This window comes from Fusarium mangiferae (assembly GCF_900044065.1).
Source record: "Fusarium mangiferae strain MRC7560 genome assembly, contig: FMAN_scaffold008, whole genome shotgun sequence".
Taxonomy (NCBI): Eukaryota; Fungi; Ascomycota; class Sordariomycetes; order Hypocreales; family Nectriaceae; genus Fusarium; species Fusarium mangiferae.
Window position 1 is genome coordinate 263,245 of NW_024573928.1, and position 23,562 is coordinate 286,806.

At 48.0% G+C, this 23,562-nt stretch overlaps 8 protein-coding genes across 8 annotated transcripts; 4 read left to right on the plus strand and 4 right to left on the minus strand.

Moving 5' to 3' along the window:
- Positions 1-243: 243 nt before the first annotated feature.
- On the plus strand, positions 244-1,328 carry FMAN_11014 (uncharacterized protein; the record flags this gene model as incomplete). Its single annotated transcript, XM_041833772.1, has 3 exons — positions 244-456; positions 525-728; positions 783-1,328. The coding sequence occupies 3 exons, from the start codon at positions 244-246 to the stop codon at positions 1,326-1,328; spliced, it is 963 nt and encodes a 320-aa protein (XP_041684102.1).
- Positions 1,329-3,106: 1,778 nt separating this feature from the next.
- On the minus strand, positions 3,107-4,785 carry FMAN_11015 (uncharacterized protein; the record flags this gene model as incomplete). The annotated part of the gene is made up of 3 exons (XM_041833773.1): positions 3,107-4,405; positions 4,476-4,655; positions 4,738-4,785. The coding sequence occupies 3 exons, from the start codon at positions 4,783-4,785 to the stop codon at positions 3,107-3,109; spliced, it is 1,527 nt and encodes a 508-aa protein (XP_041684103.1).
- Positions 4,786-5,876: 1,091 nt separating this feature from the next.
- Positions 5,877-7,039, minus strand: FMAN_11016 (uncharacterized protein; the record flags this gene model as incomplete). The annotated part of the gene is made up of 5 exons (XM_041833774.1): positions 5,877-6,157; positions 6,211-6,478; positions 6,531-6,778; positions 6,828-6,957; positions 7,007-7,039. 5 exons carry the CDS (start codon positions 7,037-7,039, stop codon positions 5,877-5,879), a joined length of 960 nt encoding a protein of 319 aa, XP_041684104.1.
- Positions 7,040-7,666: 627 nt separating this feature from the next.
- Positions 7,667-8,719, plus strand: FMAN_11017 (uncharacterized protein; the record flags this gene model as incomplete). The annotated part of the gene is made up of 1 exon (XM_041833776.1): positions 7,667-8,719. One exon carries the CDS (start codon positions 7,667-7,669, stop codon positions 8,717-8,719), a length of 1,053 nt encoding a protein of 350 aa, XP_041684105.1.
- A 171-nt stretch (positions 8,720-8,890) lies between these two features.
- Positions 8,891-11,114, minus strand: FMAN_11018 (uncharacterized protein; the record flags this gene model as incomplete). Its single annotated transcript, XM_041833777.1, has 6 exons — positions 8,891-8,973; positions 9,027-9,747; positions 9,802-10,053; positions 10,109-10,769; positions 10,826-10,963; positions 11,017-11,114. The coding sequence occupies 6 exons, from the start codon at positions 11,112-11,114 to the stop codon at positions 8,891-8,893; spliced, it is 1,953 nt and encodes a 650-aa protein (XP_041684106.1).
- Positions 11,115-12,996: 1,882 nt separating this feature from the next.
- On the plus strand, positions 12,997-15,213 carry FMAN_11019 (related to monooxygenase; the record flags this gene model as incomplete). The annotated part of the gene is made up of 8 exons (XM_041833778.1): positions 12,997-13,123; positions 13,188-13,419; positions 13,469-13,724; positions 13,774-13,887; positions 13,940-14,024; positions 14,078-14,266; positions 14,314-14,493; positions 14,543-15,213. The coding sequence occupies 8 exons, from the start codon at positions 12,997-12,999 to the stop codon at positions 15,211-15,213; spliced, it is 1,854 nt and encodes a 617-aa protein (XP_041684107.1).
- A 410-nt stretch (positions 15,214-15,623) lies between these two features.
- On the minus strand, positions 15,624-19,454 carry FMAN_11020 (uncharacterized protein; the record flags this gene model as incomplete). The annotated part of the gene is made up of 8 exons (XM_041833779.1): positions 15,624-16,031; positions 16,087-16,802; positions 16,857-17,214; positions 17,269-17,360; positions 17,418-18,527; positions 18,585-18,921; positions 18,973-19,241; positions 19,298-19,454. The coding sequence occupies 8 exons, from the start codon at positions 19,452-19,454 to the stop codon at positions 15,624-15,626; spliced, it is 3,447 nt and encodes a 1,148-aa protein (XP_041684108.1).
- A 1,124-nt stretch (positions 19,455-20,578) lies between these two features.
- Positions 20,579-23,001, plus strand: FMAN_11021 (uncharacterized protein; the record flags this gene model as incomplete). The annotated part of the gene is made up of 8 exons (XM_041833780.1): positions 20,579-20,605; positions 20,659-20,687; positions 20,748-21,076; positions 21,126-21,473; positions 21,536-22,171; positions 22,225-22,348; positions 22,503-22,817; positions 22,866-23,001. The coding sequence occupies 8 exons, from the start codon at positions 20,579-20,581 to the stop codon at positions 22,999-23,001; spliced, it is 1,944 nt and encodes a 647-aa protein (XP_041684109.1).
- Positions 23,002-23,562: the final 561 nt, after the last annotated feature.

A 23,562-nucleotide genomic window follows, 5' to 3' on the forward strand; every position in this document is an offset into this window, starting at 1 on the left:
ACTGTGCTAAGAGGCCAATCTCTCTAGCAGGCGCTCACTCTCTCAACCTGGGCCTCCTCATATGCCTCGTCCCGTCAATTTGTCATGCCACTTGCGACGGTACTCTATTTATTTACCTCGTCTAACTCATGCACATTCTTTTACTCTTTTTCCTAGCGCGTTTGCCTTATTGGCTGCTTGACAACCGCCCCCTCATCATCCATCACCCGAACGAGCTCTCCACGCGACCAAAAGCTTACTGCAATGCCTCTCTTCGCCCTGGACCAACCGCATCAGTTGGTGGCGTCGTTCGGTAGTAGTATGAATGGCAAGGGCTCAGAGTCTCCGGCTCTCGTTCCCAGTGCCACGTATGATACGCCCCAGATCAGTGTGACGTCGTCCATAACGTCTGACAACAACCTCATCTGTCGCTGGAAAGCCTGCAACCAGAAGTCCATCACTACTGAATTGCTCTATGTGAGTCCCATCCACTAACGACGCCCGGCGTCTGATCACATCTACGGAATACTCAAACCTCGCCTCAGGAGCATATCTGTGAGCGCCATGTTGGCCGCAAGAGCAGTAACAATCTCAACTTGACTTGCCAGTGGGGCTCTTGTCGTACTAGCACCATAAAGCGTCACCACATCATCTCGCATGTCCTTACTCATGTAGCCCTGAGGCCTCATAAATGTAGGTTCTGCAGCAAGACCTTCAAGCGTCCCCAGGACCTTAAGAAGCATACCAAGGTACAAACCCCTCGGTCCGACAAGTTCCGGCATTAGCTCACACTCCCGTTGCAGAGGCACGCAGATGACTCAATCTGGCACCAGACGAGACAAGATTCTGGGCTGCAACTCCCCAGCGACATTTCTCAGCTCGGCTTTCCGTTGCAGCCTCGGCGATCCGCTTTTCTTTCTCTTAAGGGCGACTCAACTGTAGACCTTACAGGCTACTGGGGCGGTGACAGCCGGATGCAAACTAATGCTCCCACTTCCCGTCGCCCTACCGGGCACCCTAGCGGCTATCACGCTTCACAGTCCTCCATCCGTCATGGTGCTTACTCCGCTCAACGGTCCCTGAACTACTCACGTAGTGGGAACACCAGTTACAGCGCCGTATCTGGAAGCTCTAACCGCAAGTGCACCTTTAAAGCGGTCGGTACAAAGCACCCCGAGATTAGCACCTCATCTTATGCTCACATTGACTACTCCATGATGTTCCCGTCCAGTTCCTTGGCCATTCGCAACAACTCAATGGTTACCAATGAGCAGCACATGCCTCAACCAGCCAGTCTAGTTATGGTTTATGGATGTCCCGCTGCCAGTCAAAACCCACCGGCGCACTAGTATCACATGTCCATGGGTCCTGGGTATTAACGAAGCAAAGAAGTCATGGGTTGACCTGTTACGCCTGCGGTGTGGCTTCCTGCAGTCCAGTGGCACGCGATCCGGGGTATGAGGTTGGTAGAGTGGAATTGGGACCAGGGGTGGAGGGGGTTGTTGGCTTGACTCAGCACTTACTACAGCGCCATCAAGTGTACAGTACCTCAAGCCATGAAATCTCAGTCTTGGCTTATTGAGACATCACAAAGGCAACCTCTACGTCTGCAGACACTACTGGTTATCAGCAAGGGCGCCAGAGACCGGCGCGGGAAGTCTCAAAGTTTCAGCGCGGAATAAATGGGAATTAATCTAGATTTGACCTTTGACTTGAAGCTATGACAATAATCAAGAGATTTAGAGGCTATATAGACAGAAGAATGCCGTTGAAGATGTCATCAAATAGTGGTATAAAAGCGGAAATAATCAAACTGGCTTCCTTTATATACGCTAGACTTCAACCAATATTTGGGTAAAACTGGCCCACGTGCCCATGCTAGGTTATAGCCTGATGTTGAGTAATCAATGAATCCGGATAGGCTGTTGTCTGTCCTCCGGGGAAAAAATTACATGAGAGCGGCTTACACTTAAATTCACCGATCTACCACCAGATCCAGTCTCGTGTTTTATTTCCTCCCTTAGTCTACTTCGACCAAGGTTCAAAAATCCACAATTATCAACAGGCCTCGGGTCTGGAAAATAATTTGGAATTCTTATGTGTGCTCAGCACTAAAGATGTCCCGTTTATTTCCTAGACACCTAGACAGGGTTCCAGATAACAGCAGCTGCTAGACGCCACCTTGTAAGCCACTGCATTTTTTGGAAAGTTAAAATCAGGTCATCAATTCACTAGCGCTGCAGATCCTCCATGTTCCATCGAAGAAAGGATATAAATTACTCCGGATTGGGACGCTAAGGAGGGGAGATCGACAGGTCAGGCATCAAGAAAGCAATCCATTCTCATGAATTTCCCAATCACTCGCGATCAGCATAAAAAAACACCCATATAAGTGGCAATATTCCTATCATTACTCACAATTGATTGGCAGGAGGCAGGTCATAGACTAGATAACTACCTCGGCCACGTAATGTCACTCCTAAAATAAATGGCGAAAGATTGCAAACGATATCGAATAGTCGATTAACGAAGGCCATTCGCCGCGTGTTCGTTTAGACGAGATGTGACCAGGCTTCTTCGAGGGAAAATATTGACCCTGAGTTTGCCCTCGACACGTACGTTCGGGATAGGACGCGCATGCCCAATTTAGGCGTCGATATTGCTCCTTATCTACTCTGTACGCTTCTAATAAACCAGGGACTGTCTATTGATCAACCTGCCGGGACGCGAAGTGAGAGGTCTTGCGTCCGGTAGCTGGGTAAGTCTGTGAATATCCAGGCTATCCACTCTATGTCGGACTAGTTCTTCTTAATGAGTAGAGTTCTTTGTTAATTTATCAAGTATAGTTGAGGTTTTCAATACTATAGATATAGCACTATTTAGGTATCTTCTTACTTTGTCTTCCGTCCTCATTTAATAATATATACAGTTAAGTGCAGTTAGACCCTATACTGTGATATCAGACTCTCAAGGAAAAATAAATTCTCAACGGTATATCATGAGACTGTGTATGCCATGCAGTATCGTATATTTAAGTTAGCATTGTATAATTATCCCTATAAATGCCTATACGACAACAAGACGGTGTGTTGTCAAGCTTTGAGTACTCAACCACCATGAATACCACCTACTCTTCCTCATAAGCAACCCACGTTTTAGTCTTGCGAGTAATCCCCGGTCCACTAATCCACAACGGAACGGAAGCAATAAAAAGTACAAAAATAACCATAGCAATAGTCAAGAACATGAAGTACTTGTCCTTCATCCACCAACCCAGAGTGCTGTAAGATACTCCAAAGCCAATAACGTTCTTGATAACATTAACGACGACACCAATCTGAATGGCCTTCTTGGGGTAGCTCTCAGTGCAGTAAGAGATCATGACGTTGCAGCCTCCGGTGAGATTGGCATTGAGAATGGCCCAGAAGAGTCCAACGATAGCCCAGTGCCAGTTGCGCTGGAAGCCAACACCTATGAGCGTCGTAGCTATCGGTGTTGCGATGGCGAATGGCAAAAGGATCGGCAGTACTGACTCGGGCTTGAACTCGCCATGGCGTCGCAAATGTCTCTCAGCAAGCCAATCTGCTCCAGCGCCACCAAAAGGCATACCAGCTATCAACCCCAGCAGGGGGGCAATATTGTAGAGACCGACCTGGCCCGATGTCCAGAGCCATGGGGGCTGGGAGAAGGTGACTGAAACTAGGATCGAAGTGGCGATGGTGCCGGCGATTGAGATACCGAACAAAAGGACTGTGATGATTACAGCGGGAGAAACGAGTATTTTGAATGGTTCCACGACAAGATAGAAGAAGTTTGGCGGTGGCTGGTTGTGCTTGAGTGTGAGAAAGAATGACCGTCTTAACCAGAGTGCGCCGGGCTTGCATGGCTCGAATGTGGCCACTGAAGCCGGGCGAGTCTCATATTGCTGAGAATTTCCAACCTCTTCCAAAGGCTCCTTTGGCTCCCCGACTTGTTCTTCATCACCTGACTCGATGGCGATATCGGAAGGTTCTGGGTCACCAGGGACTCGAATGTTGGTAAGAGGCTCAGGAAACATCAAGATCATGGCCACAAGGTTGAGAGCACAGATGCCACCGAAGATATAGTTTGGATACCTCCAGCTGCCCAGATTATCGACAGCATAGCCAGTAATTAGAGGACCGAAGACGGCACCAGTACCCAAGGCCCATGTGTATACGCTCATGGCTCGGGCGACGTACTCGCGGGGAAATAGGAGCACCACGACGACTGGGCCTAGTGCCTCAACGACACCACCGCCCAAACCGCCGATGACACGAGCTGCGAGTAGAGATTCGTACGATTGCGCTCTGGCTTGCCAGAAGAAGCCAGCCGTGAATACTGCGAGACCGATGAGGATGGTATAACGGCTACCGACATATGCGACGGTGGGAAGCGCCCAGACATTCTGATAATCGAGAACATGCTCAGCGTCGATGGAACTCGCATGGGTTACTGGGTGACGCTATAGTACTTACTCCGAGACCAATGCAAAGAGTTCCCCAGCTCGCGAGTTGAGAGATCTTTGTGCTGCTCACATGCATGTCCTTCACGAGGGGAAGAAGCATTGGTGGAATGGAAGCACCCAAAACTTGGCCCATCATGACGAAGAAGGATAGATTACCCATCATGATGAAACGCCACCATAGGGGCCATGACTAAGAGAGACATGTGTCAGCGCTGCGTTGTGGGGATTGTAGGTGATAGGAAACTGAATTATGGATTAGTAGAAGAACTTACCATCGGGCCATCTTTTCGGCACAAACCGCTCTCAGACGAGGTCGCCATGCCGGACTTCGATGTTGCTGGCAGCTTTGCTTTTACGAAGAGTTGATACCAGAGACCAGAAAGAGATACTCAGGCTCTGTCGACTGACGCTGGGTAGTACTGGTAGAGCACGTCTACTGGGGGGGGTTGTAACAAGGCTTATGAGATGAACATAGAACAGGAAAGATTGATGTAGCTGCTTGGTGATCTAAACTTAAAGTCGGACTTGCTTAGACTTTTATCAATACCCTAGTTGCTCGTGATACAGAGGAATCCGGGGTAGTGTCGGCGCTAATGCCTAAGCCACGAATCCCCAGACTTGGATCGGAATTCTTATCTATGTTCCGACCTGGGGATCCGGGGTATGGTCCTTCACCTTGTAGTCAAAGGTTCAAATAAATTTCGGGTTATCCGCTTGGAACCTGCTTCTAGCTGCCAGAATGGTTAGGTATTATTTCTCACGAAGACGGTATCTGCATGTCCGGGCGATCAAAATAGGATTTTCTATGACTCCCTACTTTAAATCGGAAGAGCCGAGACACACCATGTTCGCCGAGATGTTATAGGTTAATTATGACAAAAGATACAAGCCCCTTCTAAGCATTGAGAGCACACATCTTAGTATTACTGCTATGCTCCGGCTTTCCCGAGCTACGTTGCTCACCGTACTGTACTGCCAATGCTGGTTCGTAAGAGGAGGCATGCAATGCCCCCGGCTGAGCCGGCGCCTGATCCTCCGATTGCGATAGCTAACTTTTGCATACCCGAAACGCGGGGTATGCGGAAACTACCGTTTGGTTCCGATCTGATAAAGGCAAATTCGTGGAGAGATTTGAGCGTAGAGCAGTTCACAAAGAGGAATTCATCAGAAGAGTTGCCATAACCGTTTGTTTCAAGCCGAGGGTTTAGCCCGTCCATCTGTCTTAGACTGCAGTATCGTGATGGTCCAACCATTGCACTTACAAGCCACTTTAACATGTAACTTCCACGTGATTTAGCGACTGGACAGGTCACATGTTTTGCATGCATTCTTGCATAAGCCTAAGCGTTTATTACGTCACTATCTGCTCTGTCTAATATTGATACCTAGCTGAACAGGAAGAACTGGAACTCTACTCCAAGATAAACTTGATGCCAGTCATGAGATTCCCAATAAACGTCTTCGTAGCACTCAGCGTCGGAAACATCCAAAAGACATGGGGCAACCCCTCGTACATGTCGAGCTTGACCTCAACCCCTTTGCTACGAAGTTCATGCTCCATGGCTACGTTGTCATCTCTCAGAGGATCCGCCCCGCAGGCAACGAGGTAGGTCCGTGGAAACTTGGCGAGATGCGATGAGAGGAGAGGGAACAGCCACTCATCATCGACATGCTTGTCGAGCCCAGTCGATGCTGCATCAGTCATTAGTAGCTGGTCCATGATTTCAGTCCGTCTCGTTACGTACCGTTGATCATCATGGCTGTCTGCCCGTCAATGATGGGGACATCTGTAGCGTTCTCCACCATAGACTTCATAAGGGGCTGGAGATGCTCTGGCACGTTGGCTGGGTGGACTGTACCTCCGGCCATGTTGATTACTCCTTTGAGTTGTCCCTCTCGTCCAAGCTCAATGAGCTTATGGGCTGTGGCAAGGGAGAGCGTACCACCGCATGAGCTACCAAGCATAAATACGCGCTTTTGGTCTCCTCCGAGCTTGGACGCGTTTTCGTAAGTCTGTGGTCGCGGGTTAGAACTCCTTCTGATGATTGGGAAAAAGTTCAGTTACCCATGAGAATCCATCAAAGGCATCCTGGAATACAACCTCGATATCGACTGCTGGGGTAAGACGGTACTCAACAGAGACGATTATGCAAGGATACAAAGATGCAATCAGTCTGCACAAGCCATCTTCCATCTTAATAGATCCATCAGAGAAGCCGCCTCCATGACAGAAAACGCCAACTGGCAAGGCTTCATTGGAGTCTTTCGGCTTGTAAGTACGAAGAGTAACATTCTCGTTGATTTTCTCATCCGCTGAATCCTGTAAGTTGAAGATGGAGCCTCTGATATGTTCTGCACTTACCAACCTCAAGTCCATCGTCTCGATGAGGAGGTAGATGAGCTTTGATATACTTCCCAATGGCTTCTCCACCAGCTCGATAATTCTCCATGGTCCCGCCGAGGACAAGGCGGCCACCAAGTTCTTTCTCCACCTGCGACGGGTCAGCTTCGTGAATGCTTCTACAATGGATGCAGTCTAACCTCTAGCCACTCGGGAGCTAAGTAAGGCGCCATTTTGGGATATTATGATTTTTACAGAGAGCTGAGGCTAACGGAGGTAGTTGAGATCTAGGTGGGTATGTGTTGCTGATTGAATAGAGATTGTGCTGACAGATTGAGTCAGTCGGCTGGATGACCGTTTATGTCGAAACCGCTCTTCTGTGGCTACTGTGCCGGACCATCCGAATAGCTGTTACAGCACTTCCTTGCATCCAGGGTTTGTGTAGAAACAATTCTTAGCTTTCACGGAACAAGTTCCGAATTTGCTGGTGAAGGCTATGACATAGCTTTACACAGTCTATGCTGCCACGCATTCACTCATAAAGATCGACATATGTTCGCGTCTTCCGGCGGGAAATCCGCAGAGACAAAGAGCAGCATGTTGACACTTGGAAAGAATTGCTCCGAGTTCAGTATCGGATCCACCTCGGTTTGGCCGAGACGAAACGGGGGCATGTCGGAAGTTCCGAATTTCCAAATAGGGGCTCAACAATTCCAGGCGTCACGCGATGCAGTCTCGGGATTATCGACTGCATCTACGGATAAATGTAACCCACGAAGTAGTATCTAGATATCCTTATCTCAGTGCTGCAAAGACAGAAACGACAGAACAATAACGAAGCTCACGAAACCAAAGTCAACATGAACAAATGTATCTTTGTCGACGACTCCTGCGATCTCTCTATTCGCGACATACCCGAAGCGTATCATCCTAAAGATGGCCAGGCCCTGGTCAAAGTCGAGTACTCAGGCATCAATCCAGCTGATCTCAATCATCCTAAGGATCTGGGCATGAAGAACAACGTATGCGGCTACGAAATCTGCGGCACCGTCATTGAAACAGGAAGGACTAGTCGCTACGCAGTAGGGGACGTCGTCTTTGGATCCAACCATCCCGGACGCTCAAAACCAGGATATCATGGCGGTCATCAAGACTTTGTCATCCTAGAGTCAAATCTGATGTCAGCAAAATTACCCGCTCAGCTGCCTCGGCCAGATGCTGCTGCTCTCAGTATTATGGTGCGCTCAGCGGCAGATGCGTTGCTCAATCATTTCGAGATCCCTTTCCCTGATATAGGTGTCCATGGGCCTACGCCCACTGAAGCTCTGTTGGTTTGGGGCGGTGCGAGTAGCGTGGGAAGTGCCGCGATACAGCTCGCAAAGGCTATGGGAGTGAAATGGATATTCACGACTGCTTCACCTGCAAACCACGAGGCACTACTTGAACTCGGCGCAACAAAGTGTTTCAACTATCGAGATCCAAATGTCGTTGATGCTATCAAGGCTTCATGCGAAGTAACCAGCGTCAGCATCAGATATGTCCTAGACACTGTGTGCAAGACAGGCAGTCCTGGCACCATTCAGCAGTGCGAGGCAATCGCTACAGCGCCAGATGTCACACTCGTCAGTACCCTACCCCAATTCAGTAAGCCACCTCGATGGAGAATGGTTTTTGCTTCGAGGGAAACCGACAATCCTGTCCCGTTCGAGTTTCCGGGTGGAAACAAGGCAAATCCCGTATGGGAGGCTCGGCTAGAGAGGGCGGTTGTTTGGGCCGCGATGAACTACGGGACGCAATTCCGAATTCCTCATGTCAAGATTGTGGAGGGGGCTGAGGAGGGCATACAGGCTATCAAGGACGTGAATGAGGGAAAGATCAGCTTGACCAAGGTTGTCATCAAGCACCCGCTTTAGGTTCTATCGGCCATGTATTTATTTGCTCCTCACCGTGAAAGCTTCTGGGTAAAAGCTTATATTGGTGAGAAAGAATACCGTGTTCTCATTTATCAACTGTGTTCGCAGCCCAAGGCTGCAGTCATTCCCATATATTTTCTTCTAGGTTATAGGGCTTATATCGCCGAGGTCTCAGATGTAGCTATTATTGGCCGGCCAGTTTTTGTTCATCCCAAATAGTCCAAATATACTATCATCCAGAGTCTGAAGATCGACTGTTTACCGTTTAGTATTCCATCCCTATCACGCTTGGAGGCTATAAACTTACTTGATCCAACACCTTGAGGATCCACCAAAAGCTGCCCCATATCTATATCTCCAAAGTCTTGTAATGTTGGCGTGTTGATATCTTTAGGCATGTGAAGGCGCTCCCCGATCCTGATAAGTTGTTCAAAACTAAAGCACAAATTGTTCGATGCAAAGGTGCGACATTTCGATACCTGAAGTATCCTGATCGCTTCTTGGAATGCGTCTCTGCTCTCGTGTCCATAGGTCTCTGGGTCCTGAGAAACGACGAGCAGGATTATAGCGAGTGATGACACGGTGAAATATTCGTATGAACTTCGAAGACACTTCAGCGGGACTGCCTTGTTGATCACACCAGAGCACAGAAATATGGTAGCCTTTGCGCACTGGATACAGACTGCTGCGGCTGCTGTCTTTTCTCGGTCACCTTTATATGAGTGAAGGAGGGGTTTGCGTAGTAGTATTCGAGCGTGACAGATTCGTACTTCTAGAAAGGTTTCCAGGTCATTCATAAGTAATTCATTCTGTAGGGGATCCCAAGGTCTGCTAGGTAACGCTGTGGAGCGGGCCGCTGTCGTGAGGTCTTGGAATTGGTCGCGTAGCCGTTGGACTTTGTAGTCGAGATACTCTTTATGCTGTCGACCTTCTGCAACGCTCTTGGCTGAAGGCCTCAGCAGTCCAATTATCTCCGAGTTGAGACGCGTGTATTCCATGGTTACGACTAAGAACGGAGCTGATGTTCCCTTGTTGAGAGTCAGAAAGTGTTAGCCTACAGGATCCAGGTCGACTTGACTCACAAGATCAAAGCACCTTTCGTCTATGTCTTGGTCCTTCGTGGTATGAGGAAGATCCGTTGCGAAGGAAAATGTTCGGTCTAGTACGTATACACAGCAAAAAAGCTCTCGTGTGGAGAACGCACCAGCGGCTTGCGTTAGATTCTGAACCACGTCCGGTGCTTGATGAAAGCCAAGCTCAAAACATGTTCTTGACGCCAGACTAATGAGCCGCCACGCCTTCATATGCTCAGACTTGTGGAAGAAATATAAACTCTTTATTTCGCAAGCAATTAGTCAGGAAGCTGTGTCGTCAGGTTGGACATCTCACCATCAAGGTAGCCATGGTAACGTCGTCGACATCAGGGCCTCCGCCCGTAACGACCTTCTCCACTGACCAATCGACGTAGCGTTGAAGGTGCCGTGCCAGAGGACTTGTGTTATCATCCTCGATGAGGAGAGTGAGCCCAAAGAGAGCTTTGAGAACATCTATCTTGGTCAGGGTGATCGAAGCAGGCTGTAATGTATGACCCGCTGAACGCCCAAAGACTGCACCCAAGACCTGTTCTGTCGATTGGAGGTCAACACACGGGTATATCGGATGAATGGTCTCCGCAAAGGTGATGAAAAGATTTCTAGCTCTTTCGTAACCGAGGTCTAGAACAGATTCCAGGCAGTCGTCGTTCGCGGAAGCAAGAGATTGCTCCAAAGTCAGACATGGTTTGTTCGTTGAACCTTGGACGTCCTTCTCGGCTTGGTCCACTATACCTTTAGCTTCAAGGCATGATCTTGCCAAGCTAAAAGTATTAACAAAACTTGAGCGGCGAGCCGTAGGGGATCTGTCGGTAGCTGCAGGGCTTTGTAGCGAGGCGCCCAGATTATTGCCGGTTTGCGCAGGTAGACGAGATGCTTCACCCGAGGTAACGCCGCCGGAAGTCGCAAATATCTGAGGCGTCGCGTCATTTTCAGTTGATGGAGAGTACTCCGCCTCTCTAAAGAAAAAAATTGATTAGATCATATTCCTTCTGGACTTGATGTAGAATCCTACAAGCTCATTTCTGTAGGCATTGGGCTCATGCTAGGTATGTTGCCACGACGAGGGTAGGAACACTCCACGCCACGCTTGGTACAGCGCTGGCAAGGCCATTGACCGTCACATTTAACTTTTCGAGACTTGCATAGCATACTGTAGCCAGTATATTAGCATCCTGTATATTTGGAAAGAGGGTTAGGAAATACCATGCGACCAGGGCGTATTCGTTGCGCTTTCGGCGTCCGCCTCGGGTGATTCGTTGGGTATCTGGTACATCGTTTATGGCGTCAATCGATAGTGACATGGCAGTTCTAACTTCTAAACTTTGTATGTTGTTTAGAGTTAGGTTGGGTTGCATCGCAGTTATGAAGCGAGGTAGTAGGACAATAATTCGGTCACGTGGGCAACCCCGCGCTCTAGCCAAAGGACCCCATACAAACTAACGTTGTTTTTCACTCGGAAGCAAGCCCGCTATCGAGAAATTGGTACCAAATTGAATGAAACTCAGAAGTCTTGAAGGTCTTCGTATTTTGTCATGGACGGCAGATGACGAAGCTATATAGGTAACTCTCATGACTGCCTTTTCAGTTCCCGTCCGTTTGCTGCATTCTTCCTCATCACCTCCAACGCTTCATCCATTAGTCCACATGCTTCCTTCCATGCTGGTCTCAAGCTCACTTTCTCCCACCAGTTTCGCAGATACGGCAACTCGGCAAAGAATATGTCAGCTCCCTTCAGGTCAATCAGCTGTGACACCCAGGGCATAGACCAGATATCGGCCAGGGTAAATTCTTTGCCACCGAGATAACTACGGCCAGACAATATCCCGTCCATGGCCTTCAGCGCGCCATTTAACTCATTCCAAATATCATCCAATGCCTTTTCTCCTACTCTGGGAATACCCAGTACTCTATTAGGAGTAATAATTAGCAACGCGATCAGTGACGGACAATACGAAAAAATGGTTGACTTGCGGTTTAATGACGATATCTCCGCAGTATTTCCACGCTGTAGTAGAGAAATAGCAAACCTCCACCGAGGCAGCTTCTTCAAATGAAGCCATAGCCTCTACATCGGAGATTTCTGGCATTAACGGGTTTCCGTGGTCAGAGTACACGGCAGCGATATAGCGGGCAATCGCCCGGCTTTCTACGTAACCTTGGTAAGTGGCATGAATCTTGGAGGAAGGGTCAAGTTCATACCACAGACTCGAAGGATTCTCTCGCCTTGGTCATTTAGTACGTCCAAGATTGGCACTTTGCCGAAAGGGTGTAGTTTGCGGTGTTCAGGCGTCTTGTTGGCCAGTTAGCATATTGCATGGTAGTCAGTTCCATTCAATTCGTGGTTCCTCATACCCGAGTCTTGAATTTGAGAATGTCGATATGCCTGTATTCCCAGGTAAGGCCTTTCTCGAGTAGTGTATGTGCGGCGGTGATTGAGTACGGGGAGACATAATCTCCATGGAGTATATATTTGGGCGACCTGGGCACGCACGATTAGCACGAATAATAAGTCAATAACAGTTGCTAGACTTCTTACATCTTAAAATTAATTGATGTTTGTGAGTTTTAATTGCCACAGAAGCACATTGATAATCTTATCTAGGATTACCAAAGATCACTAAATGCTAGTTCTCTTTCATTTAAAGGCATTGTCGGCATCGCAACCCGAAAAACAAAACTCTGAGTTTCAAAGTCTGGGGTAGGCAACTGTGGGGTATGGGGTTCGGTAGTTCCGAGACCGACCAGTTTGTATTTGGCTAGCCTCCGAGCTTGCCGATCCCCTTGCGACGTGTTTTGCTTTGGGCCAGGTTCATCCATCTCCTGTCCCTTCTCGGCTCTGAATCCTCATCTGTGTAACTTTGGCATCGGAAATCTGATCACGATTTCCGAGGAGTCAATACCAACTTTGTAAGCATGGAAATACCGCTAGGCTGGAGCTCTAATCATCGGATAAGCCGCTCTCCATCGCTTGCAAGATGGAAGTTCCGAGCTTTCTCAAGTTTCCGAATACAATGGAACCCGCGGACCGTTTGCCTGAATGTCTGACAAGCTTTTCTTAGACATACACTTTATCAGAAAAAATCCGTATCAGAGTGTATAATACAGCTTTAGAGACCATTTGGTTGAAGCAAAAGACATCATCCTTATCTTAGAACGCGACACTTAGTATTATCTTTCATAACCATGAGCCCTGATATCCTTGATTCGCAAGAGCTGGCCAACAAGCTGACTCAGGCCAAAGTGTGGAGTCAGTTCTATCAGAACTATAATCCAGACTACAAAATCTCAGACAAGACTTTTGGTAACCCATGTCAGTCCAGACTCTTCCCTTATGATTATCTAGATACTATTCATGCTGACATATGCTCTCCCAGCCAATCGAAAGATTCGGGTCATCAACATAGGTGCTGGCCTCTTCGGCATCAATCTCGCGTACTGGGTTTCCAACAAGTGCGAAAACTTCGACCTCACTGTATTCGAAAAGAGTAGTAAGCTAGGAGGTGTCTGGAACCATAACAGATATCCTGGAGTTGCATGTGATGTCCCATCTCACGTGTATCAATACAGCTTTGCGCCGAATCCAGATTGGCCCCGTTTCCTCAGCCCGTGAGTTGGAAAGTCCATGGAGAATTCCGCTGGTACTGACTGAGCAAAGAGGTCAAGACATCCAAAAGTACCTCCAGAAATGCGCCACCACATTTGACCTTGACAAGTATATCAAGTTTCATACCAGGGTTCTGAAGGCTGAGTGGCATGAGGAGGGGTTCTGGCGCGTCTTTGTGCGGGAAGAGCTACCAAATGGCGAGCATCGGGAGTATCACCAAGATGCAGAGATCTTGGTGAATAACGCTGGAAGTCAACATGTCTATCAGTGGCCTAATGTTGAGGGCCTCGAGAAATTCAAGGGAACAGTGAGTTTACAGACTGCGTGTGCTGATTTTGTACTCACGGATGTTTCAGTTGCTTCACACTGCTGAATGGGATGACCAATTCGACCAAGAGGCGTGGAAGAACAAGACCGTTGCTGTAATTGGCAGCGGTGCCTCGGCAGTACAGGTCGTGCCTAGCATGCAGGCAAGTCACTACTACTTTCGTTCAACGCCTCAGTGTTGCTGACATCCATCAGCCTCATGTTTCCAAGATGACTGTCTTCTCTCGCACTCCGGTCTGGTTTGCACCTGGACTCGCAGGTGATGAGTTTAGCCCAGAATGTACGTCCAAGTTGCTTCCATGATCGAACCCTGGATACTAACTGTGTTCAAAGACTCACCAGAGGACCGAGAGGAGTTCAAAAAGAATCCCTCCAAGCTTCAGGCCCATGGAAAGAGTGTTGAGAGGCGTCTCAATGGCCTCTTCCCAGTTTTTTACAGCGACACTGATCACCAGAGAAATGCCATCAAGTTCTTTTACGATCAAATGAAGATTAAGATCAAAGATCCAAAGCTTCTCCAGGGTGAGTTTAAGGAACATTTGATTCAGCTACATACTAATCTGCTTCAGGGTTTACTCCTGAATTTGTTCCCGGATGCCGTCGCATCACTCCAGGTGACCCTTTTATAAATGCAGTCCAAGAGCCAAACGTCGAGGTCGTCTTCAAAGCCGTGGCAAAGCTGACGGAAGACGGCGTCATCGATACAGATGGCGTCGAACGGAAGGTTGACGCCGTAGTCTGTGCAACTGGTAGGTCTACTCCAAGAAGATCGTTTATAGACATGCTGACCAAAACCAGGTTTCAATGTCGACCTCATTCCACGATTTGAGGTCATCGGGCCAAACGGTCTCCTTATATCTAAGTTCCTTAAACAGAGCCCGGACAGTTACATGTCGGTCGCTTTAGCGCAATTCCCGAATTACTTCCACGGTAGCACTGGCGCCTACTGGCCCTCTGCCAACGGATCTCTCATCGGACCCATGGACGCAGTGGCCAACTACGTAGTCCAAGTCATCCAGAAGCTGCAGATGGAGCACAACATCATCAGCGTGGTGCCCAAGCAAGAAGCTATGGACGACTTCGTGGAACATGCTCAGACATGGTTGAAAGGCTGCGCTTGGTCATGGGACTGCCCAGCTTGGTACAAGACACAGACTGGCCCGTTGAAAGGCCGAGTGAATGTCATTTGGCCTGGTATAACACTGCAGTTTGTCAGAGCCTTGAGAAAAGTCCGTTGGGAGGACTATGATATCAAGTATGCTGCCAGTGGGAAGAAGAGCGCAAACCGATTCTTGTATCTTGGCGACGGGCTTGTCAAGGAGACGTTCGATCACGAGATGGATGACACGCCGCATATTCATCTCGGGGCTATCGACCCTAGGTGGGCTAAGGCTGCTGGGCTGACCTTTGTCGATGGCATGCAGAGATTGAATGACTGTGAGGTAGTCACCAATGGTAAGGCTCTGTAGGAGTAAATAGCTGCAACCATTTGCCCAAAGGAATAAAGACATGTTCAATGATTATTTAGCCTCAACTTGCTTGCCTGGATCATTTTCGAATGCCTGCAAGATCATGTATTTCATATACTAGCTTTGAGGGATGGGGAAAGTGTTATCACACGCAAGGTAGATAAACCTTCTCTAATATTGACTCCTATCATACTGGCTTACTATAGGGGCCTTGATTTTTAGGCCTCTATCTTAAGGATTAAAGGCTTAATGGTCCCATATAAGGCTGACAGTAGGGGAAAAGAGAATGTAACCTATTTTTACTGCTGCACCTAGCCTGAGCAAGAAAAGAGAACGCTCGAGAAGGAATATCGTCTCCGGATCTATAGGTGATGATTTACACAAGATCAGTACTCCGAGACTACTAGCACTTAAAATGGAGGCGGGCTAGGTAGTGCTATCTTTCTACTTTTGTCGTATTGCAACTTGAAGACCATACCCTCAAGCGCAGCTCCCGCCGCCACCGTCCCGACCATCACAGCTGCGCTTGCAGACGAGATCCCCGGGTTCGTTTTGAAGAAAAACGCAGTGAAGTAAGCAACGCCCGCCAATGTGTTGAGCCCCGAGGTTATGAATCCTGTTTCCGTTGCATCTTTATCATAATCCTCCCATGAATCCGCCGCCTTTGTTTCCTCAACGCCAACAGCAATGGAGAGGCCGAGATTGGCAAAGACTGTCAAGAGATCCAGAACCAGGACAACCTTCTCCACCGAGCCTTTTCCTTTGACGAAGAAGGCAAATGTATGGTAAAAGCCTCGGAAGCAGGATATAGCGCTTATCTGGATTGCATGATTAGGAGTCTGGTTTCGCCGATACTAACTCAAAGGTACTTACTGCATTTCGGTACGCAGCCCCGGGCATATCATTCTGTTCAGGTATTGCCATCAACGACCCTATGATATCAACAACAATACCAAAGACGTCAAAGAGAGACGAAGGTCCTTCATCCAACTCGTCCAGGACATCGTCCAGTCCCTGAGTAGCAGTTTTGTAGAGTAGCTTGATTAGACTAACAGCGCCTGACGTCAACGTGATGCCAACAACAACCTCGCCGCAGAAGATTGTCCAGTCAGTTTTCGTGCTGTAAGGAACACCATTCCCCTCAATAAGGCCCCTGATGAGGCTGGCATCCATCGTGGCGAAAGTCGGCGGGGCTTTTCCAGTTATGAGTTTTGCGAAGATAGTTGTTGGGATAGCAATGATCAGGGAGACTGCGTCGAAAAGCGTCAATGCATGACCACCACTTATTTTCTTGTAGAGCCAAGAGAAAATAGGGATGTTTATCTCGGCATTGCCTAGTTCGGAAAGCTTCTGAACGAAGACCTTGACGAGTTTTAATAGGCCTATGACTATGGCCCTTACGGATGCGATTCCTGCCTTGACAATGCTCTTGGAAACCTTGATGATGTCGTCACCGTTGATTGAACCGTTCTTCATGAACAGCATAGTTATGTCCTGACCGAGTTGGCTCATGGCAGCGCCGAGCTTGGCGATCTCGGGCGCCATGAAAGACTCCCAGAACTTGGTAGCCTCATCCGACTTTGTGCTCCCTGGTAACTGATTAGAAGTCAAGTCTAAAAAGAGCGATGTATTCTTTAGGTCACCTTGAAAGTCTGCTTTGGTACTTGTGCTAGCACCCCCGTTTCTCAGTCGCTCTGAAGCCCACGTAGTTGCAGTGGACGACTGCGCGTCTGATACCTTCTGGTCACTGGGCATGTTTTCTCCGCCAAGTTTCTTATCCAATGTGATGCTAGAGCCAAACTGGTCCACTGTGCGCTCTAGCGATGTGAGGAAGCCGTCCACCTTGGTCTGTAGGCCGTCTATCTTAGTTGCGGCATAGCCTAAGCCGGCTGTGATGGTGCTCGAGATGGTATTTTTAGTGGCCAAGATGTCGCGCCAGTTGAACATGAACCCGATAAAATCTACTAGTTTCTGCCATCCTACCTTGACCTTTTTCCAGATCTATAAGAGTCTGTTAATGCTGGCAGTGTTATAGAGGGGACCTCATCAACATACCCATGTAGCGACTTCGCAGATCTTCTCGACACAGTCAAGGACAAGTTTCTTAACTTCCCCTGTAATCTTGCAAACAAACATCCAGACCTTACCTGCAAAGTGCATTAGTAACGAGTTAAACCGGAGTACTGGACTATGATTTTCATTACCTGCTTTTTCAATGACCCATTCTTTGACCTCATTGAATTTCTCCCTTAGCCAGTAGAACGCATCCATGAACGCGCTGCCGGAACTCTGTGTCGAGACTTGATCGCTGGCTACCATGTCCGAGTCTGCTGCGATTTTCGGATCTGACTGCGCAGACAATGAGGAATTATGTGACTGCATTGAACTGTAGACCCCCAAGAGACTCTGAAGACAGCCATGGGCATTTTTCATCAGGGCCTCATCGCTCTTCACATCCTCTTCAAACAAGTCTTCTCCAGACTGTGTTTTGAGGTTCTTGAACTGGTCCAAAGACTTGATCCATTCAAGCTTCTGACCTAGAAGCTGCATGGGTTTCGCCGAGGCATCATACTCCGTTCGTGTGAATGGCAAGATCTTGCCTTGCTCACCTCTTACTTGATCAATAATCAGCTTCTGTGAGCCAAGACTATCACTTGGAACAATGAAGTCGAGATTGCCCGCCGGATCGCAATCCAACCACATTGGTACAGTGGTAAGGAGAAGATTCCGCCCGTTGAGGAGTATGCTGATCGATGAGGATGCCGAGACACGGATGCTCCCTGAAGATAAACTATTGCCTTTGTCGTCCTTGGCCTTCATAGTTATTGTGTAGCTCTTCAGAGGCGTGGGTTCGTTCGACGAGGGTTGGTAAAATGGCGTCTTTCGCCAGAGTCCAATGTCAGCCGTTTGTTCAATCAGCATGAGATTCCCGGATCGATCGTTGGAAACCACCATCTGTCGGACTGCCTGGCCAGTATAACTATGCGGTGCGGTAATGGCCGCTGAGAAGGAACTGGACAAGCCGGGGGATAATAGAAGGGAACAAGTTGAGGCTTCTGCCACACTATCAGCCTTAGTACGGATGTACCCCAGCTCGCCTTTGTTGTTCCGAAACCAGATAGCTACGTCGTTCTGATCTTGACACAAATGAAGCTGTCTGAGGTTCTGTAGTATTTCGTCGGTGAAGATGAGCTTTCCTGGCCTGTCCCTGGAAGTGGCATCGCTGACTGTTAGATATCTAATACCGTCGGACGCGGCAATCAAAAGACCACTATATCCCTTGTTATTCGACAGCGACGCAATACATCGCGCGCCTGAGCAAGGTAAGCATTGATAGGAAGCATCATTAGAACTGCCAATCAGTTACATACCTTCAGGACAACTGACAGGGGTCGTGAAGGTGAACTGGGTGCCATCAGTGGCATTGGGATCGGGTCTAATGTATCGAGCATAGAGTTTTGTTTTCCCTTGTGTAATATACAGAACATAGAGCCCCTGGCCGTATGAGCTCGAAGCAGGCGCAATGTCCAATATCTCAGACACGTTTTCCGGAGTATCGAGCTCTTTGGAAGCAGACCAGCTTCTGAACCTTGGCTGAACCTGGATATGCCAGATATCCTTTCCCCACGAAATAGTTTGATCTGGCTCCTGATGGATGAGGAAGATGTCCGGGTATATCACATTGCTGTTGGTTCCGGAGAATGGTGCCTACTCCGCATGGGTAAGTAGCTATGAGCGAGGAGCAAGAGTCTTACAGACCATGAGAATCTTTTGTATAGTCCCGAATTGAGCCTCTCCAGGTATATGAGGCAGTGCATCATCACTTTGTCGCAGCAACTCCGGCGCGAAAGGCTTCATGAGATGAAGATACGACTTCGACCCCTTTCCGTCTCCGTATGCAACAGCAAGGTGGAGTCTCAAGTCCCAAGACTGCTCTACATGGAATATTTGAACGTAAGCATCCTTCGGCAAGCCGATTAGAGCGTGTATATCAAACAGCTGCGAGTGGCCTTCTGCGTCTCGACGCACTGATCTTGTAAGATAATCTTGAATGGAATTGCCCCTCAAAAGATAGGTCTCTTACGTATCTGGAGCCGAGGTGACGGCCGATCATTACTAAGACAAAAGACCATTGGCATCCGTTTGTGATCGAGAACAGTAACGTGATGGCTACCAGCGGGGACGGGAACGGTAGACACGTAATTGGTCATCAACTCTGAGTCGATCTTAATGGTAGCCATGCTTGCAAGATAGAGATGATATGCGTAAGAAATCGGCAATACCAGGATCAATAGAGAAATGGCGAGTTATGTGATATCAGTAGTAATCTGTAAAGAAGTGATTATTTAACCACTGGCTACATTGTTCGAAGGGTAGCCGTCAAAAGCAGGCCGATACCTCTCGGGGAAGGGGTGTACAACATGGGCCAGGTTTTCTGTCGATCGTTGAGCGTCTTCATTGACTTTGATCCCTGCACAGCTGGGAAGGATGTGTCTCTCAAGCGAGTCGCACATATAAAGTCCGATATCAAGGCATTGTCACAATTTGAGACATTTCATTGGCACCAGTATGTCCCTCAATGACTTCATCGAAATCTAGATTGAGTACCGATCGTCTCTGTAACCAAAGCTGAAAAGGCACATACTTCCAAATGCGTAATCCTACAGCACGGGAACTCTCACAGCTGGCCTCAATTTTTCTTCACCGCTGTTCTCATTTCCCGATACAGCCGTGACAGCACTTGAGGCCAGACTGAGATATCTGTTGGTCTGAAGAGATTGGCGTCATTGCTGCAAGATGGCGTATATCTACCAATTGAAAGTAGAGAAGCCTCCTTGTATCGACGATACCCCGCTTGTTCTAGGCGCGGCCCGTTCTGTGGCTTAGCTGAAGCAATGCAGATCTTTCTGTTTAAAGGGAGTTAGTATACATATCATATCTAGTCATGTCTCACATTTCCTGTACTGACCTACAGAATGTGCTTGATGAATCCATGTAGCCCAGCTGTGGCATCCTCTCAGTCTTGTAAATGTTACATGTGACGGTATTCGTATAGTGTGCGAGCGAATGACACTCATGATTCTACGGATATACTTTTGTTAAGTATCCCATGTGCTGATGCAGAGACAAATAAGCCAAGCTCGTTCACCCATGAATCAAACACTACCTGTCTCATCTTGGTACATTCCCTGCACCTTTCTCCTCCATTTACCCCGTTATTTAGTTATCATATCCTATATCCGGTTGGATATGAGATCCTAACATAATCTTTTGTTGAACAAGATTCGCCCATATCGAATTGCCAACTAGTTATACCATACGACCACCCTTCTTACGCCTTTTACGGAGCGCATTTCCCGCTGCAATGGGTGATCAGATCTGGAAAATAAAGGTCTTATGGGCTCCGCTTCATTATAACCTGTACTGACGCGATTCATTTCATAGATTGAACCTTACGACCAAGTACTTGCTTTGTATGTTGCTTGAGGTCATAGGATATCAAAATCTGCACAATGAACTAACAATCTCAACAGGACGCAGCACATGATCAATGAAGGTATCAGCAATCTATATAGACTGCTTGAAGATGGTAATGAGATCGATGGTGCTGTTAAGCCAAAGCCTGGTAACGCGTATGCCGACGAAAATAATTGGGTCAAGAATGTCATCTTTGGCGAGCCTTGTGTCATTGTTCAGCCAGACTACTCCAATGTTCGTTCTGTCAAGTTTCGTATGTGGATGAAGTCGGGTAAAGCACAGATCAGGCGTTTTATCAAGATGGATGACGACACGGGTGAGCCTATCACCGAAAAGCTGCTTCTTGAAATCGAAGATTGGCACGTCACAGTTCCAATTGACGTTGGTAGGTCCAAGAGATGTCCATCAACTGCTGTTAAGTCGCTGATCATCAGGGTTCGTGGCGTTGGACAAAACGACACCTCGCGGCAAGGCAGTTCTTGATCGCAGTGCCGCAAAGGGAAAGCCTGACCATTCTATAATGGAGTTCTTGTTGGATCTGGAGAGCATGGCTTGGGGAGATGGGTCTTGGGAGTTCGGTGAGTGGGGGGAGAATGACTGGATGATAGACCAGGATGGCAAGCAACACCGCCCACCTGGATGGAAGCTTGGGACCTCTCGAAGCTATACTGACCTGCACCCTGACTTTCAAAGGACTCTGGAGTTTTGTTTCGGGAAGATTTCACGTAATTTGATGCATTCGAACTTGCTATCGATGGGCTTCGCAGTGATCGCCCCCAAGGGTAAGACCCTTGTCCTTTTGTTACCATACTGAACAACAGGCAGTGACTAATACTCCAGCTAGCTAGCCAGCGTGCCACGTTCGAAGTAAACAATGTCCGTTACATGACCTATCCCTGGACAGATCCCGAGACCAAAACCAGTGCTCCACCAGGTCTCAACGGTAACGGCCGGTTGAACTACTTGCTCTATCTTGAGACTGTAGGGCAAAACACACCGCCCCCGGACTCGGAGCGAGGTGCGGTACTTGATACACGTATGGGTAACTGGACAGACGGCCGAAAGCCTGGGACAGACTCGCCATCCAAGTTCGGGACCTTTATCCTGTCTTCCGCAAATTTCATGGAATCCTTCGTCAATCAAAAGCTGTCAGCCATCAATCGCATCATGTCTATGAACATAGACCAAGTCACATGCTGGGCAGATGACCACTTTTTCACTTACGACTGGGAAGTTACTGCTACATATTTCGTCGGGCACGAAGACGCCAGCAAGGATTCGACCACATATGCTTTAAAACAGCGAGAATTCTCCGTCGGGAAAGACTGGCCCCAAACTGCCAAAGATTTCTTTGATGCCTATACAGGTGCACCTGCGGAGGGCTCCAAGGTCTGGAGACACCAGGACACGCAATGGCGTGATTCTTCACTTCGTGACTACACCCACAAGGGAACAGTGGAGATTTGGATGAGTGGAGATAGTAGGTAGCCGACTCTCCGTTTGTCCATCTGTAACCACTAACGGATAATTCAGCAATGACTCTCGCTAGAGCCTACACAACTGCCGGCTCCAACACTATTGTATACGAAGGCCGTCAATGGACCAGATTTGAGTTTACAATCGACCCTAGCTCAGTCGACCCAAATATCAAAAAGAAGTAAGTCTGTTACAGGTGATGAAAAAAACCCAGTTCTCTTTGACGATATACAGAACCAGCTCGGAGACTTGTCTGAGACTGTATATCACCACAAAGAACTTGGTACTTATATAAAGCTCTAAGTTTGGACGCTAATCAAGCACCCCATCTCCAGTATTATAGCTGAAACCAAATGGGCCGTTAAATTCCAGATGCAAGAGGTCACGGATGGCGGCTTGCAATTCCAGGTGGACATTGAACAACCCACCACATCCTTCCGGGGAAACTATGAGTTTCTAGCAAACTTCAGGCAGGGCTTCGAGAAAGGTTACGAGGCCGCTGGCAGAAACTTCGAGTGGTATATCAACTCTATTCGTAACTGCCTACAGGGACAGGAAAGGTTCACGCTTCCGGCATCCGGTGTTTTCTTCTTCAAGGACCCCCTCATGAACGCGCAAGGCGATCTGGTCTGCAGTTTGCAATACAACGGGTCAGTTGCATCACGGTCTAAATACATCTTGTTACTAACATTATTTAGTAATCCTCAAGTCGGTCAACCTATCAACCATCATGCAAACGTTGTCCGTGGTTCCATTCCTCGAGGTGATTTTATTAGTTTGCCGGGAAAAAGTAAGATTGGTGTGGGGGACACAGAAAAGTCATCTAGGTCCTAGAGCATTATGAACTGACATATCAATCTGCTGTTTTTATCTATAAACTAGACACTTTGGCAGTGGGTATAAAGCCCCTGCCGCCAACATATAATTTCTACCGCTCTACAGATGAATATTCTCAGACTTCTATTAATTATAATAGGCGTGATAGTACTCTTTTTCTACTATATGTTACCAAGCGATCAGTTGGCCGCTAAGGTATAATACTCAAAGCAATTGACAACCTTTACGAAAGACATAGATCTAGTCCTACGACCCGGTGATAGAAGGGCCACATCGGCCGCCGCTGTAAGTGACCTGTTCGTCCAGCCAGCACTTGTCCAGTAAATTTCACCCTCTGAGGTTCTGGTGGCGGACGGCACATGCCAGTCTTACTGATAATGGCTAGTCTTGCTACAAAAGAAGGCTCATGATTTGTCCACTGCTCAATCCCTGATTCAGCTCTGTCAACCCTTGCATTCAGCTACGACTGACCGGTAAGCTTATGCCCGCGAATTTAACATAAATGCATAAATCAAATAAAGAATCTCTAGGCTGTACCAAGCTAGTTTGCGAGTCACG